Here is an 18193-nt window from a genome sequence, read left to right on the forward strand (position 1 = left end):
GAGCAGGTCCTAAATTATTATAAGGATGCAGGTACGATGTAATGTGTTGGAAAGGTCTGAATAATTTTTGAAATTATTTAGGAGGATGGTAATTATCCACTTTTTGTAGATATTTTCTAAATTAAGTAAATATTTCTTTATATATATTGACAACAAATTTGTTAATGTACATATTAATTCTATATTAAAATACCGCTTATTTAATGTAATTTTATTACAACAAAAGATGAGATGGGAAGTGGATGGAAGTAGTATTTCCTTATTAGGAAACACAAAATTGCGTAATGATATCTGACGTCAGAGCAGTCACAAGACCTCGTAGCTGAGCGGAGCCAAGAGGCAGTTCTGTTCTTGAGTTTGTTATGTTGCCTCCTATGGTTGTCCTGGCACCATGGCTGTGGCGAACGAACTCTTAAGGGTATATGGATTTGATACAGCTGACTGCTTGTTCTGAATTTGCTTCATTTGCGCAGACGAGGAATCGAAGCCACCTGATCCGCTGCTTTGTCTAGTGTGCGTGGCGAGTGTTGTTGTCGCTGTGTGGCTATAGCTCAGCTACACAAGGAAGCTAGCGGCCGTGCTAACGATAGCGAGTCAAGATTCTGTGCTTACATCGACGCTAAGCTAGCACGGTCGCTAGCTTGGCACGTTTAGTTTGGTGACAGTTGGTGTATGTAGGTGATGTTGTCCGTACTTTCGTACGGTAGACTGGTAGCCAGAGCTGTCATCGGCGGACTTTCTCAAACGGATAGTCGCGACTACAGCCTGGTGACGGCGAGCTGCGGGTTTGGAAAGGATTTTCGCAACAAGGGTATTGTGAAGAAAGGGATGTGCTATGGTGACGACGCGTGCTTCATAGCCCGACACAGGTCTGCTGATGTTTTAGGTAAGTATCTGTCACAATAAACATGTATGTTTATATTGTGTACGACATGTTATGCCATACTGAATTTGAGTAGCCGTACACTGCGGTACATTATTTGTATGTAATGTATGGAGTAATTTACCCGAGAAAAATATACATAATCCTCTGTGTGATCAAGCTGCTCTTCCAATAGGCAATGATTGGTGCTACATTTTTGCACTATACTAGTTTTGAGTGTCTGACAGAGCTTGCACACCACGCTGTCTGTACTAGTATACCTGATAAAGGGCCTGTTCAGGTGAGATTGTGCAGCACCATGTGTGCTGGTCTGTAATTCAGAAAACTGTAGCCCATTTACAACAAGAGTACAATATCTCATTTGTGCATCTCTGTGCTTCTTTTGTTGATACTACCACGTCTACTCACGCAATTAAGACAATGTGAGTGTAATAATGTCAGTTTGTTTTGGAAATAGACTGTTATAAAGATGTCTGGCTCTGCTAGTCAGGTATTTGACTGGCTGACAGACAGACAGAGGGGACCATCCTTGTATGGTCAGTCACGGGGGTAGGTGCCTTGGGAGCAGCTGGTCGAAATGTCCTTTCTAGGAAAATCTTGGATGAGTCTGGACTATTCCCATGACATGATAAGGGCCTTTATCATTAGAAACTAGAGCTGCGGCTATAGATCAGTGATGCCTTAAGCTGATGGCTATTGGGAATGTAATGAGGGCAATTCTATGACGAATTTTTAGTGTGTGTCCCCCCCTGCCCTCTATTCAAACTCCTGGTCTGTCACATTACCATTTCAGCAGACAGAACACACAACCATGGAATGAAAAGGCATAAGAACACACCAGACACACTTATCAGTGGATTTCACTGATCAGATGATTTTGGGAAAGGGGTTCTACTGTCTTGGCCTTGGGCCTTCACAGTAAACCCTCTGAGGCACGGTGGTGTAGTGGTTAACATTGTCGCCTCACAGCAAGTAGGTCCAGGGTTCGATTCCCACTTGGGGACCAGGTTTCCATGATGCCAGGTACCCAGGTGGGGTATCTCCCAGGCCTTTCTGTGTGGAGTTTGCATGTTCTCCCCATGCTCGCAACGTTTTCCCCCGATAAGATAAACCCAATGGAAAAACATGCACAAGAACAGATCGCTAACGTTGACGAAGACGGGCAGGAGCACTTGGATTGGTCCCCGGGCGCGGCCCTCGCCGACGCCTGTCGGCTCCCGGCTGCCCTTGGGGGGGAAGGACGACGGGATGGGTTAAGCGCAGAGACTAATCGCATCAGCGATCCTACAAAGACAATGCATGTGTGTGTTAACCGCAAAAAAAAACATTATGGATAATTGCATGCCAATTAAAGACCTCTGAACAGGTCTTGCATTATTATTATTATTATTATTATTATTACAACTAGAGAGTATCAGTGGAGATCATTCAGGAAGCACCTTGTTCTGTCTGGTCTTAAGCAACATTTCCTACACAGAGTACTATGCATATTCTCTGGAGTGCTCTTGGTCTCTGTCTGAGCACTGTTTTGTCTTGCACTTTGTGTCCTGTTTGTGTCATGGTGAATGTCCCCATTGTTATTTTTCAATTGCCCAGCTGCATGATGTTGTTCTGGTTTCCTAGCGTTATGTTCTCCCCACAAGACACACAGCCAAGAAAGGGGAGGTGAAGTCTTAAGGATTGCAAGGAATACTTGTCATTTTCAAATTAAACCAATACTTGTAACGTGACTCTCCTGTTTCTTTAGGTGTGGCAGACGGCGTGGGTGGCTGGCGGGACTATGGTGTGGACCCCTCCCAGTTTTCTGGGACTCTGATGAAGACGTGCGAGCGGCTGGTGAAGGAGGGGCGCTTTGTCCCCAGCAACCCTGTGGGAGTTCTCACCACCAGCTACTACGAGCTCCTACAAAATAAAGTGCCTCTGCTAGGTGAGCGAGTCGGGACCCTGCCCTGACTAAACACAACGTCTCAATATGCACAACAATCAGTGTTGCTGTCCGCTGATCTCAAGTCATCATTATCGTTCCGTTTGTGGTTTTATTGTCAATGTCCATGTTCAGTAGCCATTTTGCTCATGTCTTGCTCAGGTTGGGGTTCCTTTCACCCGACAGGGTTGAAAGGGATCCCAACCTGAGCATGACATAAGAGAAAAATGGCCACTGTGTGAATATGGTCAATAGCTTGCTTTGCTAAGCTCAGGCATACATTATGATACATGTCTGCCTAAAGACACCTAATTTTATTGAGTTTTGGTACAAGAGAAGATGGGTGTTTGGAAACATCATTCCAAACTTTCGCTGTGTTCTGTTGGGGCATAAAGCACAGCAGTTACCATTTAGTGGCAATCTCTTGCTGAGGCTTGGCTTTTGGCATGCAATTTAGGGCTAAGATGTTTGTTTCCGTGTGTGTAGATTAGTGGTCGGGAGGGATGATGGGAGATCTTTGCATCATGAGTCAGAACAGCTCCATCCCACTAAAAAGTCATGGGACATTCCAAGTCTCAACCTGCCCACCTGCAATCCATCTCTAGAATTTGTTTTTTTATCGCTTCCTTAGATTAAAGTATGCTGTGACAAGCAGCGCTAGCCAACCAATGTGTCGAGGAAACGTCTGTGAAGGGACGTCTGTCTCAGTCAGTACTTTTCCATCCCCATCATCGCATGTGAAATGGATGGGAAGGGTGGGGGAGATGGGCTCCGTATTGTGTTATTCTTTCAAGGCGGAGGGGATGTTCTTGTGGCCAGTGGTAATTGTGTTACTGTAGAGAGAGAACAGAGGAGAAAGGGAGTGAGTCACAGTGCGTGATAAGTTTGGAGGGGTGATCCCAGAGTGCTCATTCTGGTGGGCCATATGAATCTCCGGCAGGGTGTGGCTGCACACTCTCTGTCTCTCTCACTCTATACATTCAGCCAGGGTATTTTTCCTCCACTGCTACTACTAGCCTTCCAAGTCCTTCAGCCACTATGTTGGTGGTGGTGTTACTTTTATGTTTTAATATACAAGTAAAATAAATTTGTAAACATTATTAAATCGGAAGTCTTTCTGAAAATGGTGGCTTTTTAAAACTTTTTATAAATATATTTTTTTTTATTAAATGTTCTATACATTTTTTACTCGTACATTGGGTAAAGAGCTAATGGGGTGTAGGAGACTGCTTCTGGACATTGTTTCTGATGGAGTGTGTGTCTGTTTTGTCTTTAGGTAGCAGCACAGCCTGCATTGTGGTGCTGGACCGGCAGAGCCACAGGCTGCACACGGCCAACCTGGGGGACTCAGGCTTCCTGGTGGTGCGGGGAGGAGAGGTGGTCCACCGGTCGGATGAGCAGCAGCACTACTTCAACACCCCCTTCCAGCTGTCCATCGCTCCCCCAGAGGCAGAGGGGGCTGTCCTCAGTGACAGGTCAGACACGGACACCACAGCCTACACCTCACATTAAGCATAGCTGGGATCTCTTCCCTAGCCTAGAATGAAGTTTATATAATTAAGTGTCAAACAAATTGCACTAGATTTCAGTGGCAAACAATTGCACAAACGGCTTTCTTTTGTGGTGGTTTACACAGATATATTTTTTCCCCTACCCTGAAGTGCTATCCATCCAGATAGTTTCAGTGTGATTTGCCTAGTTTTGGAGATATCTCCCGTATAGATGTCTTCCGTTACTCCCAATACAATAGAGCTGAACGGCACTTGGTTTGTGGTGCTCAAAGCACCAACAAAATACATTTGAAAAAATCTAAAACCAATTTCTCTTTGAAGGAATCGTGACCCTGTTACTCAGAATAATCCACAGACCTGCTGTGAGCAATTTCATGTAGGAACTATTTTCTACAGAATTATGCTCCCATTGATTATTATGATGCACTCCAGGTAAGGGCGAACATATTATTATTATTTTATTTCTTTGAGTGAACTGCCCCTTTTAAGCAATAGACAAACAACGATACTCTTGCAGTGCGTACCAGTGGCAGTCTGGAGCCATGTGCTGCTATGTCTAATTGCTGTGGCGTGCCAGTAGCGGCAGCAGAGCAGAGGAAGCTAGTATATTATGTGGGGCAGGAGTTGGATGCCTGCCTGCCTGCCCCCTCCCCCCTCTCTTGTCAGGTCAAAGTCTCTCCACACTGATGGGCGGACTGAAGGCTCTCCACTCTGCAGCCAATCCCATGCCTGCTGGCCCAGCAGCCCTTTCACTCATTTAATGTTGAACATGGGGAGATTATTTTGAGCCCCTCACATGTGTCTGTCTAACCTAATGGGAAGTGAACCTGGACTGCATGTTGCTAGAGGCATAAATGCTAACTGTTGTGGTTTATTTATATAAAAAAAAAAAAAAAAGGCTCTTATAGGAATACTTGTATGATGATGGTACTACTGCCTTGGGGCAAAGGTCAGATGGTACATTTCCTGTCTTCATTTTCTTTTACATTTCTCTAGCTGCTTCTATATAAATGTTGGAAAGAGTGGTTTCCAGAAATCCTCTTAACAGGCCTGCTTTTCATTCTATTTATTTTTTTGATCCACCTTTTCTCCCATTTTCTATATTTTCTCCCATCCCAATTTCGTATCATCCAATTCAACCCTCTCCTGTCACGAACGCTGTTTCTTGCCTCCCACAAGCCGGCTGCAATGTGGACTAAGTCATACATAGCACAAGTCCCCTCCGGTACTTGAGGTAACAGCAGTTGCATCTTTTCACCTGCGCAGCTCGATCTCTCAGTGGCGAGGAGTAACGCGTGGGAGGCTCACGCTGCCCCCGACACTTCCTGATTCTACTGCGCAGGCGCACCAACCGACCTGTAGGAGTCGCTGTCCACAACGCCCGATCCCCACCCATCAGTTTCCCACCCCCTAATACGGCCAATGTGTATTAGTACGGACGACCAGCTAAACTGAAAGCAAATGTGGAGCGCTGGGCTCGAACAGGTAAGCCCAGCGTCTCCAGATTTCGTGGCGAGCGCCTTGCCCACCACGCCACGTAGCCGCCCTTCATTCTATTTATTTTGAACACAAACAGGCGATTTGAAATCAAATAACGGGTGATTATCATTCAATGACAACCGTGGCCAATGAGCTGTGGCCCCATATTGTATGGTAAAACATAAAACGCATCATGAGAATACTACCAAGCACATAAATACTGCATGACTATAATTGTAAAATAAATAAAAATATAAAGGTTTTCAAGAACCATGTTCCTTGACCTGTTTTTATGACTTTGGTTACATGCGTCACTACATGTATCGGATGATGGGTACTACAGCTATGACTGGACTAGCTTCACTGGGACAAAAGGGTGCCTTCCCAGAAATTAACTTGACATGGCTTGAACTTGGCTTTGGCCCATGTGTGTCGCACATCACCATAATAGCAGTGCTTTATCACACGCCCATAGGAGCCAAATGTACTTTCCACACAAGCCATGTGACCCATTCCTTAACACATTGGGTGCCAGCAACGAGAAATCTTGTTGTTGGCCGCCATGCGTTGAGTACCAATGACGAGAAATCTTGTTATTTAATCGTTATTTCTTTTATTAGCGATATCCATCCAGCCTCACGTTATCATTGGGACTGGCTCTGACCTCGAAAAGGGCAAATACCGCCCCCTATCGTCTCCCGGATGGTATTGCACCCATTGGATTGGAGTCAATGGAAATGCATGAGAGAAAAAAAATCCGGATTCCACATTTTACTTCTGAGCCATGTAACCTGAGACTATTGCATTCATTGAGGCAACCGAAAGCAATTATCTGTTTCGAGGTCTAACGTTGGATCAATAAACACGATCGATATTTGGAATGGCGATCAGGAATTGGATTAATCTTTTTGCAGAACATCTGATGTGAGGTAAGGACTTTATTTTACCAGTCTTGGGGTAATCGGATGTTTTTTCACATATTTCACAACGTGTCTCATGTGTGTGTGGCGTTGGCGCCAGGCAGGGCATAGATAATCGATTTTTCAGCCCGCTTCTCTAGCGTGCATAAGTACACATATACTATCGATAATCGAGCGTTTATTTGAAAACTATTCATAAATAGGCCGAAAAATTACGTGTTTTGTGTATTCCAATAAATGGCTATTTTCGTGGATATTTCTGGAATCACTAGAAATCTTAAACTATACTCTTATTCAAAGCGGAAATGTACTGATGAGAAAACTATCCGTTTCGTACATGTTGACTGCAAGCAAGTCATTGATAAGCGACGGTTGTATTAGACACATAGCCATAATTTAAGATATAGTTTATGCGTTCGCAAATATCCCCGTCCTCTCATTGACTAAAGCGCTGGCACTCAAGTGATAAGCGCACCCCCTGCTGGCAACCAATGTGTTAATGTCCTCCCAGACCCATCACCATGCATATGTGATTAGGTTGTTCACCATTGGCAGCTGAAGTTGCATGGCATCTGACATATTAGTACAGTTAAGGAATCTAAAATGTTTTTGAAGCCTTGTCAGAATTTCTTCCACAGTGTCAGTGCACTAGTCTGTTGTAGTGACTTATATTGATATGCACAACGTGCGTTACACGCTACACAGCGCCCCATTTCGGGAATAATCCAGTCTTTTTCCATAGATTGCGAGATAGCATTATATGCAATAAGCCCGAATCGTTCTGGTTGATTCCCTGAAACTCCAAATACTCCCAAATCAAAGGTATATAACATGTCCTTTCATAAGGGGGTCCTTACCTTAGCCAGGAGGTACTCCAAAAAGAATAATTCCAATGATCTCATCGGCGATCGCGATTACTCGTTTATATGTAATTACACGTGTTTATGCGACACTATAGGTTTTGAGGCGAGCAGATCTGCTAGTGATTGTCTTGCAGGAGCTCCTCCCCCTCAGAGCGAGTGAAATTGTATCGAGGCACATATCTGGGGAAGGGTACAAAAAAATTCTGCTGCATTGAAGGTGCCAACGAGCCCAGTCGTCTCCATCATTCGTAAATGGAAGAAGTTTGGAACCACCAGGACTCTTCCTAGAGCTGGCCCCCCGGCCAAACTGAGTCAGCGGGGGAGAAGGGCCTTGGTCAGGGAGGTGACCAAGAACCCGATGGTCACTCTGACAGAGCTCCAGTGTTCCTCTGTGGAGATGGGAAAACCTTCCAGAAGGACAACCATCTCTGCAGCACTACAGCAATCAGGCCTTTATGGTAGAGTGGCCAGACGGAAGCCACTCCTCAGTAAAAGGCACATGACAGCCAACAGCCTGATCTTGCCGCGACCCCGAGTCAGTCGCCATGGGTTTTGCTCAGCAACGAATGTGCACATTTATAGTTATTATGTTTGTTTTTACTACTTTTTTTATTGAAGCATCACTGGCGGGGACGTCATACGACCGCCAGTCACTTATTGACCTAAACTCCGGACTCAAAGAGGAGTTTAGAGACACTTTATCATGCCAAGAATGGCCAACGGAGATCAGGCGGGACAAAGACAACGCGGGAGACAAAGACGGCCGCAAGACAAAGAAGAAACACAGGGGGAAGAGGAGCGGGATCAGATTAAGATTAAGGAAATCTGCTTACCGTCCGGCTATTCCATCTATCTTCCTGGCGAATGCTCGTTTGCTAGAGAGTAAGATGGATGATTTATGTGCGCGGGTCCGATTCCAGCGAGAGATGAAGGAATGCAATATCCTGTGCTTCACGGAGACCTGGCTGAAATCAGTGACTCCTGATCACAGCATCTCTCCCTCCAACTCCTTCACCATCTTCAGAGCGGACCGTACAGAAGCCTCCGGGAAGAGCATCGGCGGTGGGCTATGCCTTATGACTAACAACGGCTGGACTAGCCCCGGGGAAGTGAAGATACTCTCCCGTTCATGCTCTCCCGACATGGAACACCTCACGATCCAATGTCGCCCGTTCCATCTTCCGCGCAAATTCACTGCAGTGATCATGACTGCAGTGTACATCCACCCCCAGGCGAACGTCGGCAGGGCGCTAGGGGAACTACACGACCATCTGAACGCGCACCAGATCAAGCACCCGGACGCAGCCATGATCGTAGCCGGGGACTTCAATCAGGCGAATCTGAAGAAAGTCATGCCGTCTTTCTTCCAACACATCGTCTGCTCCACAAGGGGAGGAAATACACTCCACCACTGCTACACCCCGTTCAGAGCCGGATACAAGGCTGTACCGGCTCCACCATTAGCGGGAGCAACAAACACGTCGGATCATGCCGCCATCTTTTTGGTCCCAGCATATAAACAGAGATCACGTGACGCCGTCGTGTCACGTGAGGTAAAAAAAATGGGACGACCAATCAGAGGCCATGTTTCAGGACGCACTAGATGACGCCGACTGGGGAATGTTCAGGAGGAGTAACAGTGACGTCAGCGATTTCACAGACGCTGTGGTGTCATTCATAACAACACTGGCTGATAGTATCGTCCCCACAAAGAAGGCGAGGGTGTTCCCAAACCAGAAACCATGGGTGGGCAGTACCATCAGAGCAGCCCTGAACTCTCGCACCACTGCTTATAACCGGGGCAGAGAGTCAGGAAACATGGAAGAGTACAAGACAACAGTCTGCGCAAGGCTGTCAGACTTGCTAAGAGGACGTATGCCGACAAGATGGAGGCACAAATGGCACAGAATGACACGAGGCTTATGGCAGGGACTGAGGGCTATAACTGACTACAAAGTCAGCGCCCCCTCAATGGGGAGCGACGACGCCTCCCTTGCGGACCAGCTCAACACCTTCTATGCGCGGTTTGGTGCAAACAGTGGCACTGCTAGCCCAACGGCTAGTGACGTCACTGGTGCGCCGGCTGTTGTGGAGGGGGGGGGGGGGGGGGGGCATCCGCGGGGGGGCGGGGGCGCTCTCTCATTGACGGTACAGTGTGAGAAGAGCATTTATGCAGGTGAACACCAGGAAGGCTGCTGGCCCAGATGGTATAACAGGACGCATACTTAAGTCCTGTGCCAACCAGCTTGCCCCGGTGTTCACCGCCATATTTAATCAATCCCTGGCGGAGTCGGTGGTCCCTGCCTGCTTCAAGATGTCTACCATCATCCCTGTACCGAAGAAACCCTCCCCAACATGTCCAAATGACTACAGACCGGTGGCACTCACCTCTGTGGTCATGAAATGTTTTGAGAGGCTGGTCAAGGACCACATTTGTGCCTCCCTCCCCAGTGATATGGACCCTATGCAATTTGCATACAGGACAAACGGGTCCACTGACGACGACCTCCAACACCATCACCCTGAGCATCGGGTCCCCCCAGGGCTGTGTTCTAAGCCCCCTGCTGTACTCACTCTACACACACACGACTGTGTGGCCAAGTTCAGCTCCAACTCCATAGTGAAGTTCGCAGACGACACGTGGTGGTGGGGCTGATCTCGGACAACGACGAGAAGGCCTACCGGGAGGAGGTTGAGGTACTGGAACGCTGGTGCCAGGACAACAGCCTGCTCCTGAACATTGGTAAAACCAAGGAGCTGATCGTGGATTATAGGAGAGGACAGCAGGAGACGCACACACCACTGATGATTAACGGGGCTACCGTGGACAGGGTGAGCAGCTTTAAGTACCTGGGGGTCCACATCTCAGAGGATCTGACATGGTCAACACACATAGACACAGTAGTAAAGAAGGCGAAACAGCGCCTCTACCACCTGAGACAGTTAAGGAAGTTCAGAGTATCGGGGAAGATACTCCAGTCCTTCTACTCAGGAGCTGTAGAGAGCATCTTGACCGGAAACATCACTGCCTGGTATGGAAACAGCACGGCACAAGACAAGAAGGCCCTACAGAGAGTGGTGCGCTCAGCCGAGCGTACCACGGGTATTGCACTACCTCCCCTGCAGGTTCTATACAACAAGAGGTGCAAATCCAGAGCCTGCAGGATAATGAAAGACCCTCACCACCCCAATAACAGCCTGTTCCAGCTGCTGAGGTCAGGCAGACGCCTGCGAACCCCAGCTACTAGGACAGAGCGGCTTAGGCTCAGCTTCTTCCCCCAGGCCATCAGAGCCCTGAACAATGAACATTGAGTGCCACAGAACACTGAACTATCCACACACAAGCACACATGAACACATACACGACACGCACGCTGTGCACGCTCACACACTAGCAGGCACTTAACACTTTAACATGAGCGGGCACACACTCATGCCGCACACTTATGGCCAAAAGGAAAGGCCACTTTAAATTAGAATAACAGGAACAGTGTATTGCACTACCAAAGCTACCTAGCATGTCCTATATGCTCTGTAAATAACTATGTACAGATACCGAGATGTCACACCATGTTACCTGTTACCTGTTTATTGCACAATGTTGTTTTTTTATTGGATTCTATTATGTTGTAACACTGTATTGCACATCGTTGCGGGCAAGACCACCTGCATTTCATTGTATACTTGTATGCCGTGACAATTAAAACTCTTGACTCTTGACTTGACTTGAACATGGAGTTTGCCAAAAGGCACCTAAAGGACTCTCGGACCATCAGAAACAAAATTGTCTGGTCTGATGAAACCAAGATTTAACTCTTTGGCCCGAATGCCAAGCGCCATGTTTGGAGGAAATCAGGCACCGCTTATCACCTGGTCAATACCTTCCCTACAGTGAAGCATGGTGGTGGCATCATCATGCTGTGGGGATGTTTTTCAGCGGCAGGAACTGGGAGACTAGTCAGGATCAAGGGAAAGATCAATGTAGAGAGAGATCCTTGATGAAAACCTCTTCCAGAGTGCTCTGGACCTTAGACTGGGGCGAAGGTTCACCTTCCAACAGGACAACGACCCTAAGCACACAGCCAGGATAACGAAGGAGTGGCTTCGGGACAAGTCTGTGAATGTCCTTGAGTGGCCCAGCCAGAGCCCAGACTTGAACCTGATGGAGCTTGAGACAATCTGCAAAGAAGAATGGGAGAAACTGCCCAAAAATAGGTGTGCCAAGCTTGTAGCATCATACTCAAGAAGACTTGAGGCTGTAATTGCTGCCAAAGGTGTTGAGTAAAGGGTGTGAATACTTATGTACTTATCTGTTTATTCTTAAATTTTTTATGAATTTGCAAAAATTAAAAAAAAAACAGTTTCACTTTGTCATTATTGGGTATTATGTGTAGAATTTTCAGGGGAAACAAATATTGAATCCATTTGGAATACGGCTGTAACATAACAAAATGTGGAAAAAGTGAAGGGGTATGAATACTTTCCGGATGCACTGTATACCATGTACATATGTGTCTTCACAAAATCATCAAGGGGGGGGGTCGTTTTAACTAAAACCTGTGATCGTTGCTAGGGGTGTAAAGGTACACATATCCGTACCGAACCGTTTCAGTGTGTACCGTATCCTACCGAACGGCTGTGTACCGAACAAATACAATGGTATGTTAACCACTAACGACCGCCCACTGGGGGCTGTTTTTTTCACAATCTAATATAATAATAATAAAAATTAAAAAAAATTACAATCGATTATTAATTTTAATATAGAATATTCATTGACAGCCCTACAAGTACAATTAGTTACTGCACAATATATCACCCCTGAGTGGAACATGGAAAGCCAAACTTTCCCCCACTGTACCGAAAACCCATACCGAACCGTGACTTCAAAACCGAGGTACGTACAGTACCGTGGTTTTTGTGTACCGTTACACCCCGATTCGTTACCAAAAGCAAGTTTTACGTCCGGTAAACTACGACACTGTGATCGGTTCAGAAGCATGTTTTACGTAAAGAAAATACCAGCAGGTTACCCAAGATAGACCTTACCTCAGTCAGAAAGTACTCCAAAATGAATAAATCCCAGTCGATCCCATGGCGATCGCAATTACCGTAATTTTCGCACTATAAACCGCACTTGAATATAAGCCGCAGCAGCTAAATTGAATGATGTGTACATATATAAGCCGCACTGGACTATAAGCCGCAGGTGTTTTAATGTTTAATTACCACAAGTAATTAGCATTGGGACACAATACTGTCGGACAAATAACAAGAATTAACTCATTTACAAGTTGTATTAAGTTTAGCAAATAAGGGAACAGATAAATAACATTTCAATGCAGTCAAAAAAGCAATATTTCGATTTTTACATTTTCGGGTTTCGTCACGTCGAGTCACATATGCAAGCCGCAGGGTCGAAAAATGGGGGGAAAAAGGTGCGGCTTATAGTCCGAAAATTACGGTACTCGTATATTGGGCATGGCTACCATACGGGAAGTAATGGCTCTGAGGCACCAAATCTTCCACCGATTGCGATGTTGTGATCCACTCCTAGACGGAAACAGCCGGAGTGGATCACAAGACAAGTGATATCCCCAGTTCCCAGTTCAAAAGGTAGGCGATACTGCCACCTGGTGAGATTTGTTCGTCATTGCAATTCCAACGTAGGCCGATGAGCCAGGGAGCTCCGGCTGAGTGTATAGAATGGGATCAAAGGAAAAATATCAAAGGATCAAAACCTGAGTATACTCGGGTATGGCGCTCAACGCATGGCGGCGAAACCAGACTATACTCGGGTATGGCGCCCAATGAGTTAACTGTAAAAGAGCTCCGCTTGGTAGTGCACTTGGTTTACATTTCTTGTTTTGGTCTGATGTGTGGGTTGGAGTTGAGTGGGGATGGGTTGTTATTTCTGGCCACACCTAAGTCTCTGCCAAGACGGATCTATCCCCACTCAACTCTAACACAAAAAGTTTAATCAAAGTGCATAAGCAAGAGGAGCTAGTTTGCCATTTGCCAGCATTACAGATTATACCTCAAGTATTTTTTGCCTGCATTATAATGATGGTGATAATAAGTCTCTCTGTGCCCCCAGTCCTGATGCTGCAGACAGTTCATCATTTGGTGTCCAGCTGGGGGACATCATCCTCACGGCGACAGACGGTCTCTTCGACAACATGCCTGACTACATGATCCTGCAGGAGCTGAAGAAACTCAAGGTATGTCGACCTGTGGTGTAATGGAAACAGGAACACCCCACTGAAACATGCCTGGTATGCTAACACGTTGCCCACCGTGTCTTGCTTGTCAGAATTCAAACTATGAGAGCATCCAGCAGACGGCCAGGAGCATCGCAGAGCAGGCCCATGTTCTGGCGTACGACCCCAACTACATGTCTCCTTTTGCACAGTTTGCCTGTGACAATGGGCTGAATGTAAGAGGTAAATGTCTCAGTTCTACTTCAAATAGATACCTAGTTTGGTATGAAAACAGTGACACCTGTATCATGAGGATGAAATATAGCACTATGTTTATAGTTTCAATGTCTGAAAAATTGTCAACAACATGGATGCGGTTAGTAATGAGACACACAACATAGTTTGATCATTCCCATTCTTACAATCTGTATGTGTTCTTTGTTCCCAGGAGGAAAGCCAGATGATATCACAGTGTTGCTGTCCATAGTGGCAGAGTACACTGACTAGATCGTCTGGAGAGAGCTGGGGGTGCGGACTGCTTTGATTCCTGCTGGCCAGGATGGACTAATGTCTGATGGCTTGGCCCCGCTTCCCCTGGCTCTACTCTGCTTTGACCCCCAGCTGACTATCAAGCCCCCACCCCCTAAGTCTGACACACACCCACCTATCTTCTGGAGTGGATAGCTGCTTAAAGCAGAGGGTGGAGATGTTACACATCCTCCTGACCAGGCTACTGTGTTTGTTGCACCTTCGACATGTTCCACATTGTCACCGGGTAATCACAGCTAGGCACATTGGAGAGATGGAAGCTCCCACATGGCAGGGATACGTCCTCCTGAGCACAGGGTTTGGACTGGGAGCAGAGATCAGGATGTTGAGGTTTGGAAAGGGTGGCAGTTAATCTCCAGCTCTTAAATGGGAACAAAGGCCATTTTTTAAAAATGTATATTGTTTAGGCAGGGGTGAAATTACCATGGGGGCTGAAATTATAAAATACAGATGATTTCGCTGGCCAGACGCATAATAATACCAAAAAGAAAAGGTGCATTTTCCTGAGGTCACTAGCTTCATTGGTCATTTTGTTTATCTATTCATTTGTGCATACCAGCTCGATATGTTGTTGTAAATGCACTTTGGTTTCAATTAGCTATCAGTATCCACCTACTATCCAAAAGTTTGTAAGATCAAATCTAGGTTAAACTGGTCCTGGACTTTGAGAACTAAGTGGAACACTCTCACCTGAATCTTTCTACCACAGCTTTCACTTAGTGTGCAAAACCAATTATTTCCACGGTTTTGGTGTCAGAAGGTGTAGAATTTGCTATAATTCTCTTGGTAAAGTAAGACTGGATGCAACTGAATAATACCAGCTTGAGTCAAGCGAAATCGGATGACTGACAAGCTTTTAAAAGCAAAAGTAAATAAAAACACAAGGTAGAATTGAAGGGTCCTCCAATGGCCCAAGAAAGCAGGGTTAGGCTATTCACTAAAAACCAAATGCAGGTGCAGATAACGCTCTGCTTTTGCTTGAAAAGTCTAGACATTTGTATTGCTGCACAGTGAGATAGAGTTGTTTGATTTGTATCACAGGCCAGTGCATTGCAGCTAGGAGAGGCAAATTCAGTCTGGGGACAGCTGAAAATGCCAGGCGGGCCGTATTTGGCCCACGGGCCTTGAGTTTGTTTGACACATGTGGTTTACAGGATACTACAACATGTTAGAAAAAAGCCCACACTGTACTTATGCCTGTGCATTCATCAATAACACACTTTAAAACCTTGTGGGGAGAGTACAGTGAACATGTTGTACCTACTAAATAATATAGATTTTCCTAAAAATGGCTGTTCCCCTTTTAAAGACGAGATTTTTAAACGTTTGATGAGAAACTTTTCTAAAGCAAATTATATTGTTAGTCAAACTGATGCCCTTTAATCTCACAGCTGCTGATGGAGTCTTAAGTCTTAATGGTGATTTACTTGTGTATGTGAAGTGCTGATGTTAAGCACTTGTGGTTGTGTGTATGTGAAGTGCTGATGTTAAGCACTTGTGGGATGTATGTGAAGTGCTGATGTTGAGCACTTGTGGGATGTATGTGAAGTGCTGATGTTAAGCACTTGTGGGATGTATGTGAAGTGCTGATGTTAAGCACTTGTGGGATGTATGTGAAGGCTACACCTCATTCTCAATATCCACTGGGCTGAAATGGTAGCAGCCATAAACGCACAAAGCATAGAAGCATATCTGAAGAAAACGAAGAAGCACTAGTCGGGTGATCAAGCATATTTTTGTAACTTCTTCATTTTGCACACACATTTACAAAACTCATGCGGCAACTTTTACCTATAGCAAAAAACTGATTTCCTTGTAAAACGTATTAAAGGAACACGCCAACTCATTGGGAAATTAGCTACCCTGGAGTTAGACGAGCAGATACATACCCTTTTCTTCTCTGTGCATGCATTAGGCTTAAGGCCTGAATATACTTCCTGCGTCCGTGGATGCGCGTGATGTAAATTGTGTAATTTTCGTCAACGCTCTTGTCCGCACCGTATACGTGTGCCTGTTTAGATTTTGTGACCGCGCGGATATGCGTGCCGACTTCTCGAGTATATTCGGGGCTTTAGGGAACAGCCGCACCGGTAGCCTAGCTTAGCGTCATTCACTGGAAGTAGGTGTGCCAGTGTACCTAGTTCCCAACAGTCACGAAATACACTCAATACAATATACAATATAATACAAAATAGTTCAAACTTCAGAGTATATCTGCTTAGAAAACGAAAATGTCTAATTATATTTTTTTTTTTTTAATTTCTCCACTTGGTAAATACACAGGTCACATGTTTACAGGAAAGTTTGAGTTGTATTTGGAGTGTATTTCGTGACTGTTGGGAACTAGGCTACACTGGCACACCTACTTCCAGTGAATGACGCTAAGCTAGGCTAACGGTGTGGCCGTTCCCTAAGCCTAATGCATGCACAGAGAAGAAAATGGTATGTATCTGCTTGTCTAACTCCAGGGTAGATGGCAAATAAGCTAATTTCCCAAAAAGTTGGCATGTTCCTTAAGTTAAATTGTGTATTGCGGAGATGGATGTGCCTTGTATCAGGCGTCATTGATACTGGGCAATGTGTAGATGATTCTTCCTTAATCTGTGTGTCAGATACTGAGCATAGAGCCTGAAACTGTTAAGTAGCCATATGATTCATACAGCTATCCCATCATACCCTGCTGTCTTAATACTAGGCTCCTTTCCCTGTTTGACACCCTTATTCCTGAAGTGTGCACTTCTGCACTCGAGCATCTTAGGAGTAGCGGTAGAGCCAGGTTGGGTTCCTCTCCACCCTGTTCCCACCGTTCATATTTCATACTGACATAAGAGAAAAATGGCAGCCGTGTGAATATGGTCAGTGCCAATCCCTTGCTTTGAAATCCCTGTAGGAAGTGTATCTTTTCAGGTAGCAAGATGGAGCTTCAGGAGGACACAGCCTACAATCTGTAGGCACCATCTGATGGGAGACTTCTTTTGTTGGTGTGTCCCCTTCATGTTTTATGCCTTTTCCACATCCGACTTGTTCATACTGAAAGATTGATATTTATTTTCAGTATGAAATATGAACAGTAGGGGTTGTGTATCATTTTGAAAATAGATGTCTCCTAACGAGTACAATGTTACCTGGCTGCAGGCTCCTGGCCTGGCCCCAAGGACTCTTCCTGTAGAGAAGTGGGCATGGGATGGGAGAGCAGACTGGGGTCGAGCTATCGGATGAAGAGACGGGTGCTCTCCCACCACATGGTCAAAGACTAATTCTAAGCATTATGGCACTGAGGAGGTTGAGGGAGAAACTGAGCAGTCTTAAAGATCTAGTAACAATCATTTGTCAGATGCTAGATCAGTCATTGTGTTTTTATTGGGGGGGTGTCACTTTTTTTTTGTGCAGATCTTCATATATCTAACCTTTAGCGTTACAGTACCTTAACCACTCACACTACACACAAAATTAAAAATACATTTAAAACGTCCTACCGGGCTGTGGGATCTAGCATCTACCGTGTCGGATGGTATTGTCGCTGTTGGATTTCTTGTTCCCTTCCCTCACCTAAAGGCGTCAGCCGCTTCTACTTCATCCTCTGTTCCAAAAGCAAACTTTGTTACAACCAGAGCTGCATGTATCTATATATTTTTGAGTGTACAGTTCAACAATGCAGATGCAGGTTCTGTAAATACATTTTCAAAGCTGTACATTATTTAAATAAAAGAGTATAGTATTTATTATCCTGGTGTATTTTTATTTCAATAAGATGTGGCTCACCTTGATTTGACCAGTAGGCAACCTTCATGAATTATTCTCCTTTTTATAACTCTTCATATATCATCCAGAATTATTTTCAATGGCTTTCTTTAGTCGCCCCCA

General features: G+C 45.4%; 1 protein-coding gene across 2 annotated transcripts; it reads left to right on the forward strand.

The window, feature by feature from the left end:
* The first annotated feature begins 351 nt into the window (after window positions 1–351).
* pptc7a (protein phosphatase targeting COQ7 a) lies at window positions 352–18063 on the forward strand. Of its 2 annotated transcripts, XM_084328881.1 has the most exons (7): window positions 352–540; window positions 641–886; window positions 2631–2810; window positions 4084–4282; window positions 13678–13801; window positions 13894–14023; window positions 14229–18063. In XM_084328881.1, the coding sequence occupies exons 2-7, from the start codon at window positions 682–684 to the stop codon at window positions 14285–14287; spliced, it is 897 nt and encodes a 298-aa protein (XP_084185007.1). In that variant the 5' UTR covers window positions 352–540; window positions 641–681; the 3' UTR covers window positions 14288–18063. The 2 variants fall into 2 exon arrangements, with proteins under 2 accessions (XP_084185007.1, XP_084185006.1); XM_084328880.1 differs by having other exon boundaries at window positions 352–886.
* The last annotated feature ends 130 nt before the right edge of the window (window positions 18064–18193 follow it).

This window comes from Notolepis coatsorum (assembly GCF_963971535.1).
Source record: "Notolepis coatsorum genome assembly, chromosome: 1".
Lineage (NCBI taxonomy): Eukaryota > Metazoa > Chordata > Actinopteri > Aulopiformes > Paralepididae > Notolepis > Notolepis coatsorum.

What these genes read in the sequence shown, in the direction of transcription:
- pptc7a (XM_084328880.1), top strand. Translation starts at nt 682, where the DNA reads ATGTTGTCCGTACTTTCGTACGGTAGACTGGTAGCCAGAGCTGTCATC. An exon ending in CAGGTCTGCTGATGTTTTAG is followed by an intron (nt 887 to 2,630) that starts GTAAGTATCTGT and finishes CTGTTTCTTTAG; the next exon opens with GTGTGGCAGACGGCGTGGGT. An exon ending in GGGGCTGTCCTCAGTGACAG is followed by an intron (nt 4,283 to 13,677) that starts GTCAGACACGGA and finishes CTGTGCCCCCAG; the next exon opens with TCCTGATGCTGCAGACAGTT.